Source organism: Saimiri boliviensis, chromosome 18 (genome assembly GCF_048565385.1).
Source record: "Saimiri boliviensis isolate mSaiBol1 chromosome 18, mSaiBol1.pri, whole genome shotgun sequence".
In the NCBI taxonomy this organism is placed as follows: Eukaryota; Metazoa; Chordata; class Mammalia; order Primates; family Cebidae; genus Saimiri; species Saimiri boliviensis.
Window position 1 is genome coordinate 21636844 of NC_133466.1, and position 15878 is coordinate 21652721.

At 32.6% G+C, this 15878-nt stretch overlaps 1 protein-coding gene across 6 annotated transcripts in view; it reads right to left on the reverse strand.

Annotated features, from left to right (window-relative positions):
- NCAM2 (neural cell adhesion molecule 2) overlaps window positions 1–15878 on the reverse strand; it is a 504760-nt gene that overhangs the window by 54275 nt on the left and 434607 nt on the right. For all 6 annotated transcript variants that reach the window (XM_003934329.4, XM_010344887.3, XM_074389453.1 and 3 more), the window contains 3 exons: window positions 14261–14380; window positions 10294–10415; window positions 4717–4897 (listed from right to left, as the gene is read on the reverse strand). In XM_003934329.4, the coding sequence (XP_003934378.2) occupies window positions 4717–4897; window positions 10294–10415; window positions 14261–14380 (423 nt within the window). The remainder of the gene's footprint in view (window positions 1–4716; window positions 4898–10293; window positions 10416–14260; window positions 14381–15878) is intronic.

The window sequence follows — 15878 nt, forward strand, 5'->3', positions numbered from 1 at the left end:
GTAATTACAAAATTATTTTAAAAATAATAATTATGAACTATGAAGAAATGTAATATCCACTAGGAGACTTACAAGAAAAACTATTATTATCAATGAAATATTTTATATGAATGTAAGGGGAGTAGGTTGATGGAAAAAGAAAATATAGTGCTTTAGTACAACAAATAAATATGCTATAGAGTTAGCCTATTGTTTACAAAAGTAAAATATACCTAATGCACACAAATAATGGTTTTTAAATTCAAAATTTCGGAAAATTTATTTGGATAGTCTGCAATGCATCAAATACAAAAGTAAATTAAAACCACATTAACCTTTAAAGTTTATATCTTCTCTAACTTAAATGAAAAGACTTAAGATCTGCTTATTACAGATAATTTATTTCTAATATGTTTGAATTTATATTTTATTTTAAAATGAAAAATGAAATGTTATAAAATTGTATGAAGTTTTGTTTCATATATTGCAAATATATCATCTTAACTCTATAATATTTGAAAGGTTTTCAAATTCCCTATGACCACACCCTTTAAAATTGCCTCACAAAACCTAGATCTACATCAAACAATTCTTAACATATGGCACGTTTCTGATACGGCTTTCCATGAGGCGTCAGCAATCAGTGGATTCAGTCAGAGCAAATTAAACATGATTTTTATATATACATATATTTCGAGACATAGTCTTGCTCTGTTCCCCAGGCTTGAGTGCAGTGGCGCAATTTCAGCTCACTGCAACCTCTGCCTCCAGGGTTCAAGCAATTCTCCTGTCTCAGCCTCCTGAATAGCTGGGATTAAAGGTGCCCACCAAGACACCCAGCTAAATTTTGTATTTTTAGAAGAGTTGGGGTTTCACTATGTTGGCCAGGCTGATCTCAAACTCCTGACCTCATGATCCACTTGCCTCAGCTTCCAAAAGTGCTGGGATTCAGGTGTGAGTCACTGTGCATGGCTGATTTTGTAATATTTTTAGAAATAAAAAAAATTTCAATGCCTCCTTTTTTTGGTAAGTTGTGTTGGCTTTTTATCAGGTGATAAAAAGCTGTTTGGAGGGATGAATGCCATCTCTTATCTCTCAGATGGCTTTGTCTATGTTTCTGTATGTATGATTTCTCCATGACTATTTGATTTGTTTCACCTAGCATTTTTCAGCATAAAAGACCTTCGAACACTGGCTTTTACTCTGTCTACTCATCTTCATAGAAATACTCTCTGAAAGCATTAAATAAACATGAAGTCTAAACTCCCTAACCTCACATACAATTCTCTGCCCATTTGTACCTACTTTCTCTCCCAATCACTTTAGCAAAGCTGCATGTGATAGGGAAACTTCACAACTGTTCTTGTTCAGTTCCATTGACCTTTCAGTGACATTAGACATTTTACATCTATCCTTCTTGAAATATGACTCTCTTTTCATTTCCAAGATACTATGCTCATGTTTTCCAGTAAGTCTGTGAAGTCTTAGTCTCATGGTGGGGAGTGGAGTAGTTTCTTGGGGCTCAGTTCTTAACCCCATTCTATTCTTCAGTAATTCAAAAAATATTCTTTGGAAATCAATGCTGTGCCAGTCACCCTTCTAGGTACTAGCAAACATCAAAGAGTACTACAGACATCAACCCCTCTTCAGAGATTTTAGGCATTGCTGAGATTGATTTATCCTCACTCACGCTTCAAATACCATTCACCTGTTAACACTGACAGCCTCATGGTGTATGTTCCCAAGCCATGGTTATCTTCTCATTTCTGGACCCACATATCTGACCAACAATTTAATACTTCAAATTTCACAAATACCAAATAGATCTGATGTTTGATCCGCATTCTTTTAAATCTTGCTTCTCCTACAAAATTCTTCACCTTCAGAAGTGACATCTGCAATGTCCTAAGTTGCCCAAGCAAGAAACCTAAAAATCATTATTCACTGGAATTCATCTATTGCAAAGGCAGGGTTAGTCTTAACTTATAATGTGTCTGGATTTTTTTTTGTTCTTTTATTTTCCATCGGTTGCTCTTACCCATATGAGCAAGAATAATCTGTTTATAATACCTATCTCTTCATACAACTTTTCTGCTTTCAATTATTTATTTCTTTTAGAATATGTTTTACAATTATGTTTTTAGAAGCCCTTGAATTATCTGGTTTGCATTCCCCCTCTGAACTTATCTTCAGTCCCACTCCTCCAGGTTCTCTTCCAGACATGCCTTTTCCAGTTCCTAGAGCAGATCATGCTCTTTCTTGTCTCAGGGATCCCTTCCATGTAACACATTTTCCTTGGAAAGTTCATTCCTGCACGTTTCCTTTGGAAAATCACTTTCTAAGAAAAATCTCTCTTAGTTGCAGTTATTCCTTAGTTATTCTAACTCACGTTGAATATCTGTCTTCCCTACTAGATTGTGAAGATTTCAGGGGACAGGGCTCATTTCTGTACTTTTCACAGATAAATCCTATGTACTCATTCTAGTATTTGTCACAAAGAAGTATGCCAATAAATAATTATGGAATTAATAAATGAATATATCTTAACGTTAGAGATGAGGAAACAGTTATTTTGACAAGTTATGGGACAGGAATGAATCTGGGAATATAAACCAGAATTCTCTCCACTTTCTTTCCAGGTCTTGCCAACAAGCTCTCAGGACACAAGTTTTTCAAATTGAAATTTTATATATATATATATATACATACACACATAATGAAAAATATATATTTGAAATGAAATAAAAATATTCACATATATAAATGAAAATATATATGCTTCATTTTTATATGTGATTCATTTACTCTCAAGAGAGAGAGTAAATGCATCACTGCATGTCTTGGTTACCTTGTTGCCTTCACATCTGTTTTTATGACCTTTTAATTTTTCAACCTTTGTCTATATGTATTGATTGTTTTTATCATCAACAATTTCTTATAAAGATAGCAGAGTAATTGGGGGTATAACATTTATTAATCTTTGTAAAATCGATTTTTCGCATTTTATGTTTTATCTATGTTATTAAAGTTTTCCCTTCTACTTCATATATTTAATCATATATTACATTAAATGAATTAAGTTAAAATAATTATTTTTCCAAATATATACACTAAGTTAAAAATTTGAGAGATTGTAGTATACTGTGGCAATATTACTTTGGAGGAGGTTCTGGCTCAGTATGGGAATATGTATAGCATGTTTCTGATATTTTCATGTAATATAATTACTACATACATATACATTCCAACTTTAGAAGTACTTTCTGTTGTTTCAAACATAGAGGGGTAAAGTACATTCAGTCATTCTTATTTAGGTGGGTTACCTTGTAAGGGCATCAGATTTGTCATACAACTAGAAGTATCTGTAACTTCAAACAAATCGTTAAACCTCTTAAAACCATATTTGTAAAATGAGAATACTTCATTATCCAGGTCAGAGTTAACAACAACAAAAAAGAGATAACTAATGAAGAAGTGCTTTAAAAATACTAAAAAAGATCACTAAAATATAAGATATCCATGTTATTTCCAGAGGCCTTTTACTTCCTAATATTAAATTATAATTTGGTAGAACCTATTAATATTAGCAATACAAAGCACTAATACCAATTACTTGTAAACCTTATACCAATAGTAACTACTTTTTAATTGAAAGATTAATCAAATAAAACTGATTTTAATTACTAAACAACTGATGTATGATATAACAAAATCATAATATATGAAATTAACATCAATTTGCATTACAAGAGGGTTAAATAACATGACTGAACTAGCTGGTTTCATTGCTTTTCAGTTTTAAAAATATTATATGTCAATACTTACACTCTAATATAGTAAGACAAATAAATTTTGGTTTCCTGGATTAATATGCTGCTCTTTTCTCAATATATGTATATATAAAGAATATACTATATATACATAAATATCTGTACATGTCTGCATAAAATTAAAATATTAAAAGTAATAACTGAGGAAAAATAAATGTAGAAGTATGACCAATGTGGCAACTCATGAATAGAGTTAAATATTATTTTGAATCAGAATAAATTTGTGCATCTTTACCTCCAGAGCATTTATCTGAATAAATGTTTAACATCCCTGTTATGAACTTTGATATTATTACTAACAGACTAAGATGTAACAACGTAAGCACTGTTACCTATCAACTGTAGAATCTACCAGTGTGTTGCAAAAGCTGATTTATAGTGTTCTTCCATTTTATCAGCCTCCTTAAAACTCTAGGTATAGGTCTTTATGGATTTATATTTGTGGTTGTTTCTGCCTTTCTTTGTGACCAATTTTACGTTTCCAAAGTCAACTTGCTTGGTCAGTCATAGGTTGGCTCATCATTACCTTTGTCCAAATCTAACAAGAATGGAGCATCAGTCTCCACATGACTGACAAAGAAATTGTCTTCTTAGCAAAGCTTTTGCATGGTCTCAACAGACACTCTTCACATTGATTATCATCAGTCACTCTTATTCTCTATATTCTCCTGTTCTTTCTCTCCCCACCACTCCAATTATTAATGGGGTCAAAACATATTTAGAAATTAAGCAATACCCTATGGCAAGAGTGATGAGAAACTTTGTGTATGATAGGTCACAATCATAATAACAACATGGAATTTACATTTCACTTTGTTTTCATTATTAATGAGAAAAATTCATAAGGGTTTTAAAAAGATGGTATCATATTTATGTTGAGTATAAGAAAGAATATAGTTTGGCTTACCTTTAATAATGTTTGGCTTTGGTGGCATGCTGAATTCATAAACTGTAGGTTCAGAATATCCCAATCTGTTGGCAGCTGTAATCTGAACTTCATACCCCATGGTCCACTGGAGATGCTCCAAAATGATGTGGTCCTTATTTCCCTGCACTTTTTTCTCTAGCCATTGGTCTTCCTTATCTTTCTGTGAAACCATAAAAATGCATTTTGTAAATATCCATACCCTCAAGTTGTACTTTTAAAAATAATTTATATTGAAATTGGAACAATATATGGGAAATTGGAACAATTTTCATAGGCTCAGTAATACATGAAGTTGCTATGCCAATGAAGTCAGCATTATTTCCAATATTTTTCTATATAAAATACAATGTTGTTTATATTAGACAAAAAGTGGTTTTGTAATTAATCCTTTATTCAGTGGTTGATAATTCACCTCCATTAAGATTCTTTTTTCACATATACCAGTTTGGTTTTTGGCCATCTGTTGATTAATCACTATGTAAACAGGAAAAATGAAACATGATATACAGAAAAAATTTAATACGTTCATTAAAAGACTTGCCAGGGACCATTGTTAGAGTTTGTTGGAGGGAAAAATGATCAAGTGTCTTGAAATAAAGTTTGGATATGATTGATATATTTATATTATCACAGGCATCTTTTACTACTATGATGTTTTATGACATAAAAAATGATATACAAAGCAAATTACTGTTTTAAATAGATCATTAGTATAAGAAAACAAAATAATGCTATCCTATTATCAAACATTCTACACTTAAATACTATCTCATCCTTTTTCCAAAATAGAAATTATGACCATATGACATTTCAATTTTCCTATATTTGAAAAAATTACCATTAGAACTACAGTTACTAATAAAATATAAATGGATATGATTTTATAAATTAAATTATCTAAACCAATGGGGTTGTTGGGCTTTGCCATACATTAACAATTTAAACACAAGGAACTTCCTTAACCTTTATCTTTATAACAGAAGTGATGATAGCAGCTGCTGCTGTCAGCTTTATAAGAAAGCAATGAGGAAAATTGAGTAAATTGTGTATTCCAGGGCCTTAGAGATCATAACTACACAAAAAATATAACAACTATTTCAGGTTGTAACTGTTTCCATAAAAACTGTATAGAAATAAAATATTTTCTCTGGAATGATGTATCTAACGATCTATCATTGCAACAGCAAATCTCACTTTCCCAGGGTGTAACTATAAATAAATTACAGCCTGTCTATAACAACAGATGGAGACATGTGTTTTAGCCACATAGCTCAGCCCTATATTACTCTATATTGAGCCAAAATTTTATACTCCTTCTTTGACTGTAAAAAATAAGAAGTTTTCTCTATTTTTGGTGGCAATTATTTGTCCTCTAAAATAAAATTGTAAAAGTTAAATTCATAATTGCGTCAAATTGACAGTACTCAAAAATGGAGGGAATGTCCTTCAGAAGGAGGCAAGAAGATATTATAATTTTGATGCCATACTATTATTTCCTTTTTCTAGTTAATTATTTTTTTGGTGACATAGAAGTTTTATTACTAAGGAAATGAACTTTTTGGTGATGTGTAACTTCCATTACAAAGAAACAGAAAAGTTTCTGCAATTTCATGTAAAATTGAACATACTGGAACCTCTAATGAAGCCCTGGTTTTAAGTGAACAAGCACTAAAAGTTATCAATATAAACAAGACACACTTGCCTTGATTTTTGAAACTTAGGAGTATCTGTTTTTTATAAAATGGCTGTAACCAGTACTACTTAAGGTCTTATGAAGTGTACGAGCCATGGAAAAACTGAAAAGAGGGGTTGTAACTTTTCTAAGTTAATTAATGAACAGTAAGGTTAAGAAACAAATGTAATTGCAATTTTAAAATGTTTAGGGCAGCTGTGCTAAAAGCCACAGCTGGCCAGGCTTGGTGGCTCAAGTTTGTAATTCCAGCACTCTGGGAGGCTGAAGTAGGCAATCAGGAGGTCAGGAGATTGAGAGCACCCTAGTGAACATAGTGAAACTCTGGCTCTACTAAAATACTAAAAATTAGCTGGGCATGGTGGCAGGCACCTGTGTCCCAGCTACTCAGGAGGCTGAGTCAGGAGCATTGCTTGAACCCAGGAGGCGGAGGCTGCAGTGAGCCGAAATCACACCACTGCACTCCAGTCTGGGTGACAAAGCCAGACTCCATTACAAAAAAATAAAGCCCTAGCTATCACAACACCCTCTGTCTTGACCCATTCATCAATTTTTTATTCAGTTAATTGATTAGTGAGGGTTTTCTACAGGCATGAACCTAATAGTGAACATGACATGTGCAATATCCTTATTTGGAGTTTACAAACTAGCACAGATGAAAGACATGAGGTTTCTGAAAAATCAAAAGGTGCACTGGACGCACATAATACCTCATAAAGTCCAGGGCTAGGCAGGTCACCGGTGGGGAGGTGAGATCACCCTTACTGGAAATAATACACTTAAGCACCATTGTTCTTTTCAGTTGTCCTAACTGAGTTTATGACAAGAAGGTGTCAGATTTTTTACAGAGCTTTACATTCAAGAATAAACACAGTGATTTTAAGCCTCAGATGCATAACCACTGGGAGATGTAAAAGTGAACACTATAGATGTTTTAAATAAATTTTTAAAAATTGTGTATATATACATATATAGATATATATATATAACAAAATGCTTAAAAAAGTCAACTCAAAGGTAATGAATATGAACCTATATACATATAGCATGTACTTTTATAAGTTATAAATTGTGTATATACACACACATATGAGAAGGAAGGGGTGTATGGCAAGGACACTGAAGGGTGATATGAAGACAAGGGCTCCATGAGGCAGCAGAGAGCTGCATGTCCCTGTGGCCCCACCATTATCCCTGTTATTGAGTACTTTCTATGTAACTATGAAGTGGTTGATGTGAGTAAATACTGTTGTGCAAATATTTGAAATTCAGTTTTGCTTTGTATCTGAGTGAAGATGTGGGGTAAAAGAGCCAGAAAATAAGAGATCTGAAATCTGAATTACCCTAGCCCAATCTGTATTTTTTAGACAGATAGACAGACCTCACGTCCTTCAGGTAATCCTTCAAAAACATCATTTTTGAAAATTAGGAATTTAAGGTGACACTTTTGTACAAACACAAGACAGTCTCTGGTGAATTAGCCATCATTTAACTTTTAATTGTTGAAGTCCTTAATATGATAAATTAAAGGCCTTTCATCATTTTAAGTATTTGAGCTGACAGTATAAGGAAGCTGATAGTATAAGGGAGTTCTAATATTTTCTCAATATATATAAATCAGTTTCTTTTTTTTTTCAACATTAGACAAGGAGGCATTTTAATCCTCTAATTGCTATTCCTAGGGAATAGGAAAAAAATTAAAGTGGGTGTTACCAAATACTCCCCTGGCATCAAAATCTCAAGTATGCATCTGTAGAGTGTCTAATTTACAAAGTTTAAATGCCTAGGGAACAATTTAAGATAATCTAGTTGCAAAATGTTCCCCTAGGTATCTTAATGAGATAAGTTGAATAGGGCTATTATTAATAAGCCAATTAAATGTTGAAGGGTGGCTACTGAAAAAAAAAGTGGTCCTTTGCCTTTGGTATAGCTTCTCTTATGTAATCTTTTTTTTATATTTTTTATTTTTTGTCAGAAAATAGATAGAAGGGCCATATGGAAATTCAGGGCACTTCTTAACAGTGATTCTAAAGTCATACTATCAGCATTTAGGGCAATACTGGCTATCATCTGTACAGGGAGGAGATTAGGGCTAAGGTGTAAGGGTCACTGTTTTCTTATTTTCAGGGGCTTCTTGATACTTCTATTCATAACAAGAAACAGCTCACTGACTCTTTTTGAGGATCAAAAAATGTATCACCAACATCATTTTTAATATAAACCGAATAATTATAAAATGAGAGGACAATAGAGAAGGTGGGCTCATATAAGCAAGATGAAGTTTAGATTCTTCTGACTCCCATGTTGTATGATATAAGATTTTGTATGTATATAAAGCAGTTCCCGGTTCCTGGATTCCATGGTAGCATGATTCAGGTATTCATACTTACATGACCTCACAGAAGCCCAAAATTATGTAAAATTAGATTTGCTACTCTGAATATCAGAGAGGTGATTTATAATCTGGATATTATATATATATATACACGCACACACACACACGCACACACAAATAAGCATATATTAATATATGTGTACATATGTATGCATGAGTGTGTATATGTACACATGTATATATACACATAGAGAAACAGTTTACAGAATTCAGGAAGAGCTTACAAATGGGCAAACGAGAATGGGCAAGAGACCTAGCTTGAATAGCATGGCACTGTCAGATTAATGAGAGACCAGTGAGTCCTTCAGAGCTGTCCTGGGTAGAGTCATGAAAGTCTCCATACCAGAGTATCCAAAAGACACAAACAGCTGCTCAACATTGTTAGCATGAACCCTGGGACAAAAAGTTGTCTTCTGAAAAGGATATTAATTTGAAATTTAAAACATAGAGTTGTATATGAAATTTGTGTGTGTGTGTGCGTGTATGTGTGTATACACACACATTTGGAAAATCTATAGATTCGAAGATTTTAGCAAAGTTCTAAATTTAAATCTTTTTTTCCATGATCATGACTGATTCTTTTTCTTTGTTCCACATGCTAATGCTTGTTATTTTTTTTTATAATTAGGCCCTACGTAATCTGTTTTTAGTCTCCATCACCCAAATAGTACTTAAGACAAAATAAATCTAATTTTTCCTATTCATTACCTTCTCTGTTCTCATATCTATAAACACTGGCAGTGCATTTTTTCATGTGTTTCTCATTGATCGTGTTAACTATTCTATTTATAATATTATTTATAATTGCATAACATGAGCTAATTTCTTTATCAGTTTATTGATGTATTTGTTCCTTCAGACTACATATAGTTTATCTATAGAAAGAAGAATAAAACTCACCCTCTTAACTCACAGCAAAGAAAAATTACCAAAAAGCTTACTACTTTTTAATGTCCCTAAGTATTCATTGTTCAAAAATACTTCAAACTTAAACTATACTGACTTTAAATAATTTATTTTAAATAAATAATTTTAAATAATTTATTTTTCTGAATAAGTAAGTCTAAGTATTTGCTTATTTTGAGGTGTGATTTTTCTAATAATCCTTCCTAACATATGATTGACAGGGGGGCTTAGCCTGCGGTTACTAATATCAAGTGGAATGAGAAACTTGTCAGCAAGACGGGGAAATAATATCTGATTTCTGAAATGTTTACTAGTCCCATTTCACACCTAAAAATCACAAGATGAAAACCATGAGAATATATTGATGATCCATGCTTAGATTTTACAAAAAAAAAAAAAAGAAAGAAAAAAATCACAATGATGAATGTCATGAATGGAAGGAAAATTAGCATTTATTATCACAAATACAAAATGTGCATTCTCTCCTGATCTGTTTATAAATTCAATGCAACTCAATTTAACTTGAGAAAACCTAGTATGATATGATAATAAACAATGTACTTACACTTCTGTATTTCACAATGTATTCTAAAATAGGGGCCCCTCCATCGTCCTGTTTGGTGATGCTGAGTTTAAAACTCTTCCCACTGCTTGGCTGTCCATGTATGGATGGAGGACTTGGTTCACCTAGATAAGCAACACAATATTCCTTCAATGGCACACATTTCAGATACCTAGAGAAACTGTATTTTAATACAAAGAACAGTAATGTAATCAACATATATGGTATTATCCTGGATTTCCCATTTGATATTGCTCTTTTGTGATATAATTTCTGATCCTCATTTTCCCTATCCAAGAAGCAGCAACATTCATAAATCTAGAAGCGTCATGTCAAAACTATAGTCTCAGGGCCAAATACACTATTTTCATTGACATGCAAATGCTCTGAAAAAAGTATAGCATCGCACAAATGTAAAACTTTATTTTTCTTATTATTAATAGTATAAAATCCTTTTTATTTTCTTAATGTAACTTTAGTTTGTAAATGTTTTCTAAGCATTTATTAATATCAATTTGTATGGAATGTGTGTATATATATATATTATCTTTACTAAAGATAATGACTTGCAATTAGTTATCTGCTTTAATAAGCATTTTCTTTCCTAGATGCAAATTTGAATAAAGTTTGCAGTATCCAATTTTATAGACCTGTGCTTCAATATTTTATTTCTCCTAGGTTCATTAGTATACTTGCCTTTTATATTATTCTTCAACATAGAGACAGCCATATAACAATGAATCTTATATAGTTTCAAATAGAACAGGGATATACCAAAGTACGAGAATTTTCTATGTGAAGGGATACCACCACTGCTTGGTGATGTGGATGGGAGCTCCCTGCCATGTGTCACTGATATGATGTGTTTGGGCATCCATTGACATTTGTCTGCTTCTGTTTCATCCAATTCTCTATGGGTATGGATACAGACATGGATATGCATATGCATATAGATAATAATATGGTAAAACTAAGGATCTCTCCAGAAGCTTTAGTTTGCATCTTTCAAAAAAACTGTAAACCCTTTCGACTCATAGTTTTTCTTTGCTAAGAAAAACCAAGGCAGTGACGGAAAGGATTTCATATCTCTAAATCTGAAGAACCTGTTTTTCTTCTCAGCAGGTTATTGTCATTTCTTTTTTCCAGATTTCTTTTCTTTCTTTATTCTTTTTGTGAGACAGGGTCTCACTCTGTTGCCCAGGCTAGAGTTCTATGGTGTGATCTTGGCTCACTGAAGCCTCGAACTCCCCAGACTCAGGTGATCTTCCCACCTCAGCCTCCCAAGTAGCTGCAACTGCATTCTACCACATCTAGCTGATTTTTTTTTTTAATTTTTTGTACAGACAGGGTTTTACTATGTTGCCAGGCTGGTCTTGAACTTCTTAGTTCAAGTGATCTGCCTGCCTCAGCCTTCCAAAATGCTGGGATTACAGGTGTTAAGACATGTTTAGCTGGTTATCTTTATTTCTAATATGATGCTTACAATCTTAAATAAGTGAGTAGTTTGTTTTAGGAAAGACAAATAATTAAAGAAATATGACAACAGGGTGTGTTGTCAATAGGTAATAAAGTAGCTCCATATTGTACAGAGATATGCAGACACAGTGGATAGAGCGTTTGTACAGTCATTATGCATTAAACTTAACTAAATTGGTATGCAGATATTATTACATGATCTATATGCAACAAAATAAATCTTGGTGAGTAAGTTAAAAGTACTGTTTAAATCAGTATAAGATTTTTCATAACTAATAAGTGATTATGAGGTAATTAAAAAATTATGGAGTGACTGTTATCGCTTAGATGGTTTAGTATTATTTCTAACTGGAACTTAGAATATGCATGATACAAAGCATAAATTTATTTAGTAATGGTATTATGACTATATTATTTTAATATTAGCATTTTGAGACAATTATGAAGCAGAAATATACTTTCAGTAGCAAATAATTTACAAATATATTTAAAATGTTTATGCATATACTTAACCTTTATCATATATCAAATCTGTGATCTATTACAAGTGATATTTTGAAAAAGCAGTTAAGAACAAATGTAGATTTGATCAGAGAGAAATAAAACTAGTGGTTCCTAACCACAATTATAAAATAATGCTATGTAAAAGTATCAATAACAATCAATAATTAATCATATACAGCTTTGGCATATTAATTACTTTGCATATAAGATCTTATTTAAACTTGGAAACAATCCTGAGAAGAAGCTAAAATGAATAGCTATTATATTAATCTCATGTTACCTTCAAACTGCTTCTGTGTAAGGTAAAGACTGGTGAGTCAAGGACAGTATACTAAGAGAATAGAAGTGTTATAATTTAAGGTCAGGTGTAGTGGCTCCTGCCTGTAATCCCAGCTACCGGAGAAGCCAAGGCAGGAGAATCACTTGAACCCAGGAGGCAGAAGTTGCAGTGAGGGGAGATCACGCCACTGCACTTCAGCCTGGGCAACAGAGCGAGACTCTGTCTCAAAAAGGAGAAAAAAAAGTTTTAGAATTTAAAAGGGAGAGAGAAAAAGAAAGAGTAAGAGATTGTTGACTTATGGTTGAATCGCGTAGAGAGGTGTTTTATAAACTAGTGAAGGAAGTTTTGAGTGCCTAAACGTAGGAGGAAATGAAGTTAGAAGGGAGATCAAGTCATGGCCATGATTAAGGGGCTCTGAAGGAATTAAAAGCAGGGGAATTAACACAGAATGAATAGTTCTGGGGGAAAAGGACAACAACAACAACAAAATCACTCAACTACAGTTTCACTTTCCAAAGCAGTGAACTCTGCTGTAGTTGGTAAAGGAAATGTGAAAAACAGCAGGCAGGCAAAAGCTGGACTTGATGGAATCTGGGAAGGTGACAAGTGCTGTGGATGAGAATTTCAAGCCTAAAAGGGATAGATCTCCCTTTGAATTTCCATAGTCACTCAAGAATAATTTAACATCAGGTGTGGGTACATAATATACCTATATTCTGTATGTGTCTCAAGTAGAAGTACTCTAGGTAGATTATTTCCATAGTATTTAATAGAATCATGGAATTTAATATGTAGATTGGCTTGTAATATGAGGTGACAGGAAACTGGGGTAGAGGAAGACTAGAATGAAGGTAGGATTATAAATCAAGACAAACTTAGAGTCATCTTGGTGAAAAAACTACAAGGGGCTAACAAAGACACCAGCATTGGGCATGGGGAAAAGAAACTCATCTGACAGATTTTTTGATAACCAACAGAGAGTGACTGGTCACAATCTACAGCAAAATAATTTATTGCAGCCATTTTCACGATCCTAACATAATATACGTAACAGGCAGTTTTATGCGTAGATTCATAACAACACTGGTTCAGTCATATTTATTAAGTTTTCTCACATTTTAAAGTAATTTATTCAACATAAAGGAAATGTTAGGTGTTCTAAAATTTAATCTTCACTTCATGTAAACTCAATTGACTTACAATCCCTCAAAACATGACAGTTACCAGAACAAGGCTACAATTGTTATTCATCTGCAGTCACTGTGGTAATGAATTAACCTAATGATTCTTTTTTTGACACTTAGAGCCACATAATTTTTGGAATAAGGTCAATAGTCATACCTCAACAAAAGAACAAAATATTGGACATGTTACATAGACATTTTCCTTCTGTCTCCCAGAATATAGTCTGAACACTACAATCCAATTAATTAGACTGTAAGTAAGAAGGACATTTTTGCAATGAGGACAATTTTCCAGGAACAATTTTTACTGTGTGTATTCTAGTGCATTTTCTTTTGGCCTTGCTTTAAAGCCAAGTTATTTTCATATTAATAAATCTGAGATGTCACTGTCTTCAGAAACCACTTCACCGAAGATATAATTCATGTCCCAAAAGTGTTGAAACATCTCCCTACACTTTAAAATCGATTCAATTTGCAAGTGAAGAGAATGGCAAAAGATACTAAAAAAATAGAGATGATCACTTACGAACTGGTAATGTTTGGAAGATTTCTATTTTGCTGTAGTCTCCTTGCCCCTTTCCATTTACAGCTGCAACCCTGATTTCATAAGTTGTATTTGGTTCCAGGTTGCTCAAAATAACCATTGCTAGAAGAAAAAAGAAAAAAAAAAAATATATATATATATACATATACATATATATACCTACATTTGATTCATTTTAATAAGAAAAACAAATCAAACTATTACAATTCTGAGTGAATAATTTCACTGAAAGCTTTCTATGAAATATCTAAAATACAGCTAACTCATTTAAGAAGAAAATGATTTTTGAATAGTTCTCTTCTTCACGTCTATTTCAGCTTTCCAACCTATGCACTTTCAAAGGAAATTACCCATTTGTGATAATTCACAATGTAGAAAGTTAAATCTTGTTAATGTCCAAAAAACAAGAATGATGTTAATATTGTTACAATACATACATTCTGTATGTGTCTCAAGTAGAAGTACTCTAGATAGGTTATTTCTATAGTATTTAATAGAAACATGGAATTTAATGGAGACTGGCTTCCAATGTAAGGTGATTTAGTCATGTCAAACAAGTGTGACTAAGTGGAAACTACAACAAAAATAGTTTAGTCTACAATTTCAAATAAAATAAAATTGTTTTAATTCTAGCTTGAAGAATTCTCCTAACTTGTATTTCACTCTGAGTTTCTTCTCATGTACATACTCTGTCAGACCTGGATTCATTAAGACACTAAAGAAGAAGAAGAATGTGAAAAGGCATAGGGAAATAAAGGTTTCTAGAAATATCTGGGTCATGTCAACCCTTGTTATTTGACCCTTGATAATCTCGAATGCCATTACAGATTTCAAAATAGTTCATCTTCACAAATTCATCTGACGGAGCTACCAGAATTTTATTGTTGCCACTTTCTTTAACTGCTTTTGCTAAAACAAAGCAGAGACTTGGCTAGTAGAAATAGCCATGTCTTGATGTAAATCAAAAGGAAGTTAGGTCTGGTTTATGCAGTAACTCCAAGTAACATAATCAATTAATATTAGGAGATATAAAAGATTAATTTATAGGTAATTAGGATCATCTTTGCAGAACTATAGTTTTACATAAACCATGACCAGAAATGATATACATGCAATAATATTGTGATATAATTTATTAATATGTTATTTCTAATAATTCCATTACAATTTACTAGGTAACATCTTCTCTATATTATATGAGGATTAGGAATTTATTGTGATACTTCTTTTTGTTCCATTCTTTTCCTCAATATTTACTATCATGGTATTAATTTAGCATTTTGTTTGTTTTCTATAGAGATGGGGGTCTCACTATGATGCCCAGGCTGGTGTTGAACTGCTGGGCTTAAGCAAACTGCCCACCTCAGCATCCCAAAGTCCTGAGATTATAAGAATGAGCCACTATGCCTGGCCTAGCATTTTGTATTGTAATCATTTAATCTGTACTGAATTACCTTTCACATTCTAGAAAAGAAAAAGTACATTGTTGAATTCACTGTAGAGTTTTTTTGTGTGTCCAAAATTAAAAGTAAATATATATATATATATATATATATATAAATTACTTAATACCAGATAAATACTAATAGCCAAAACACAC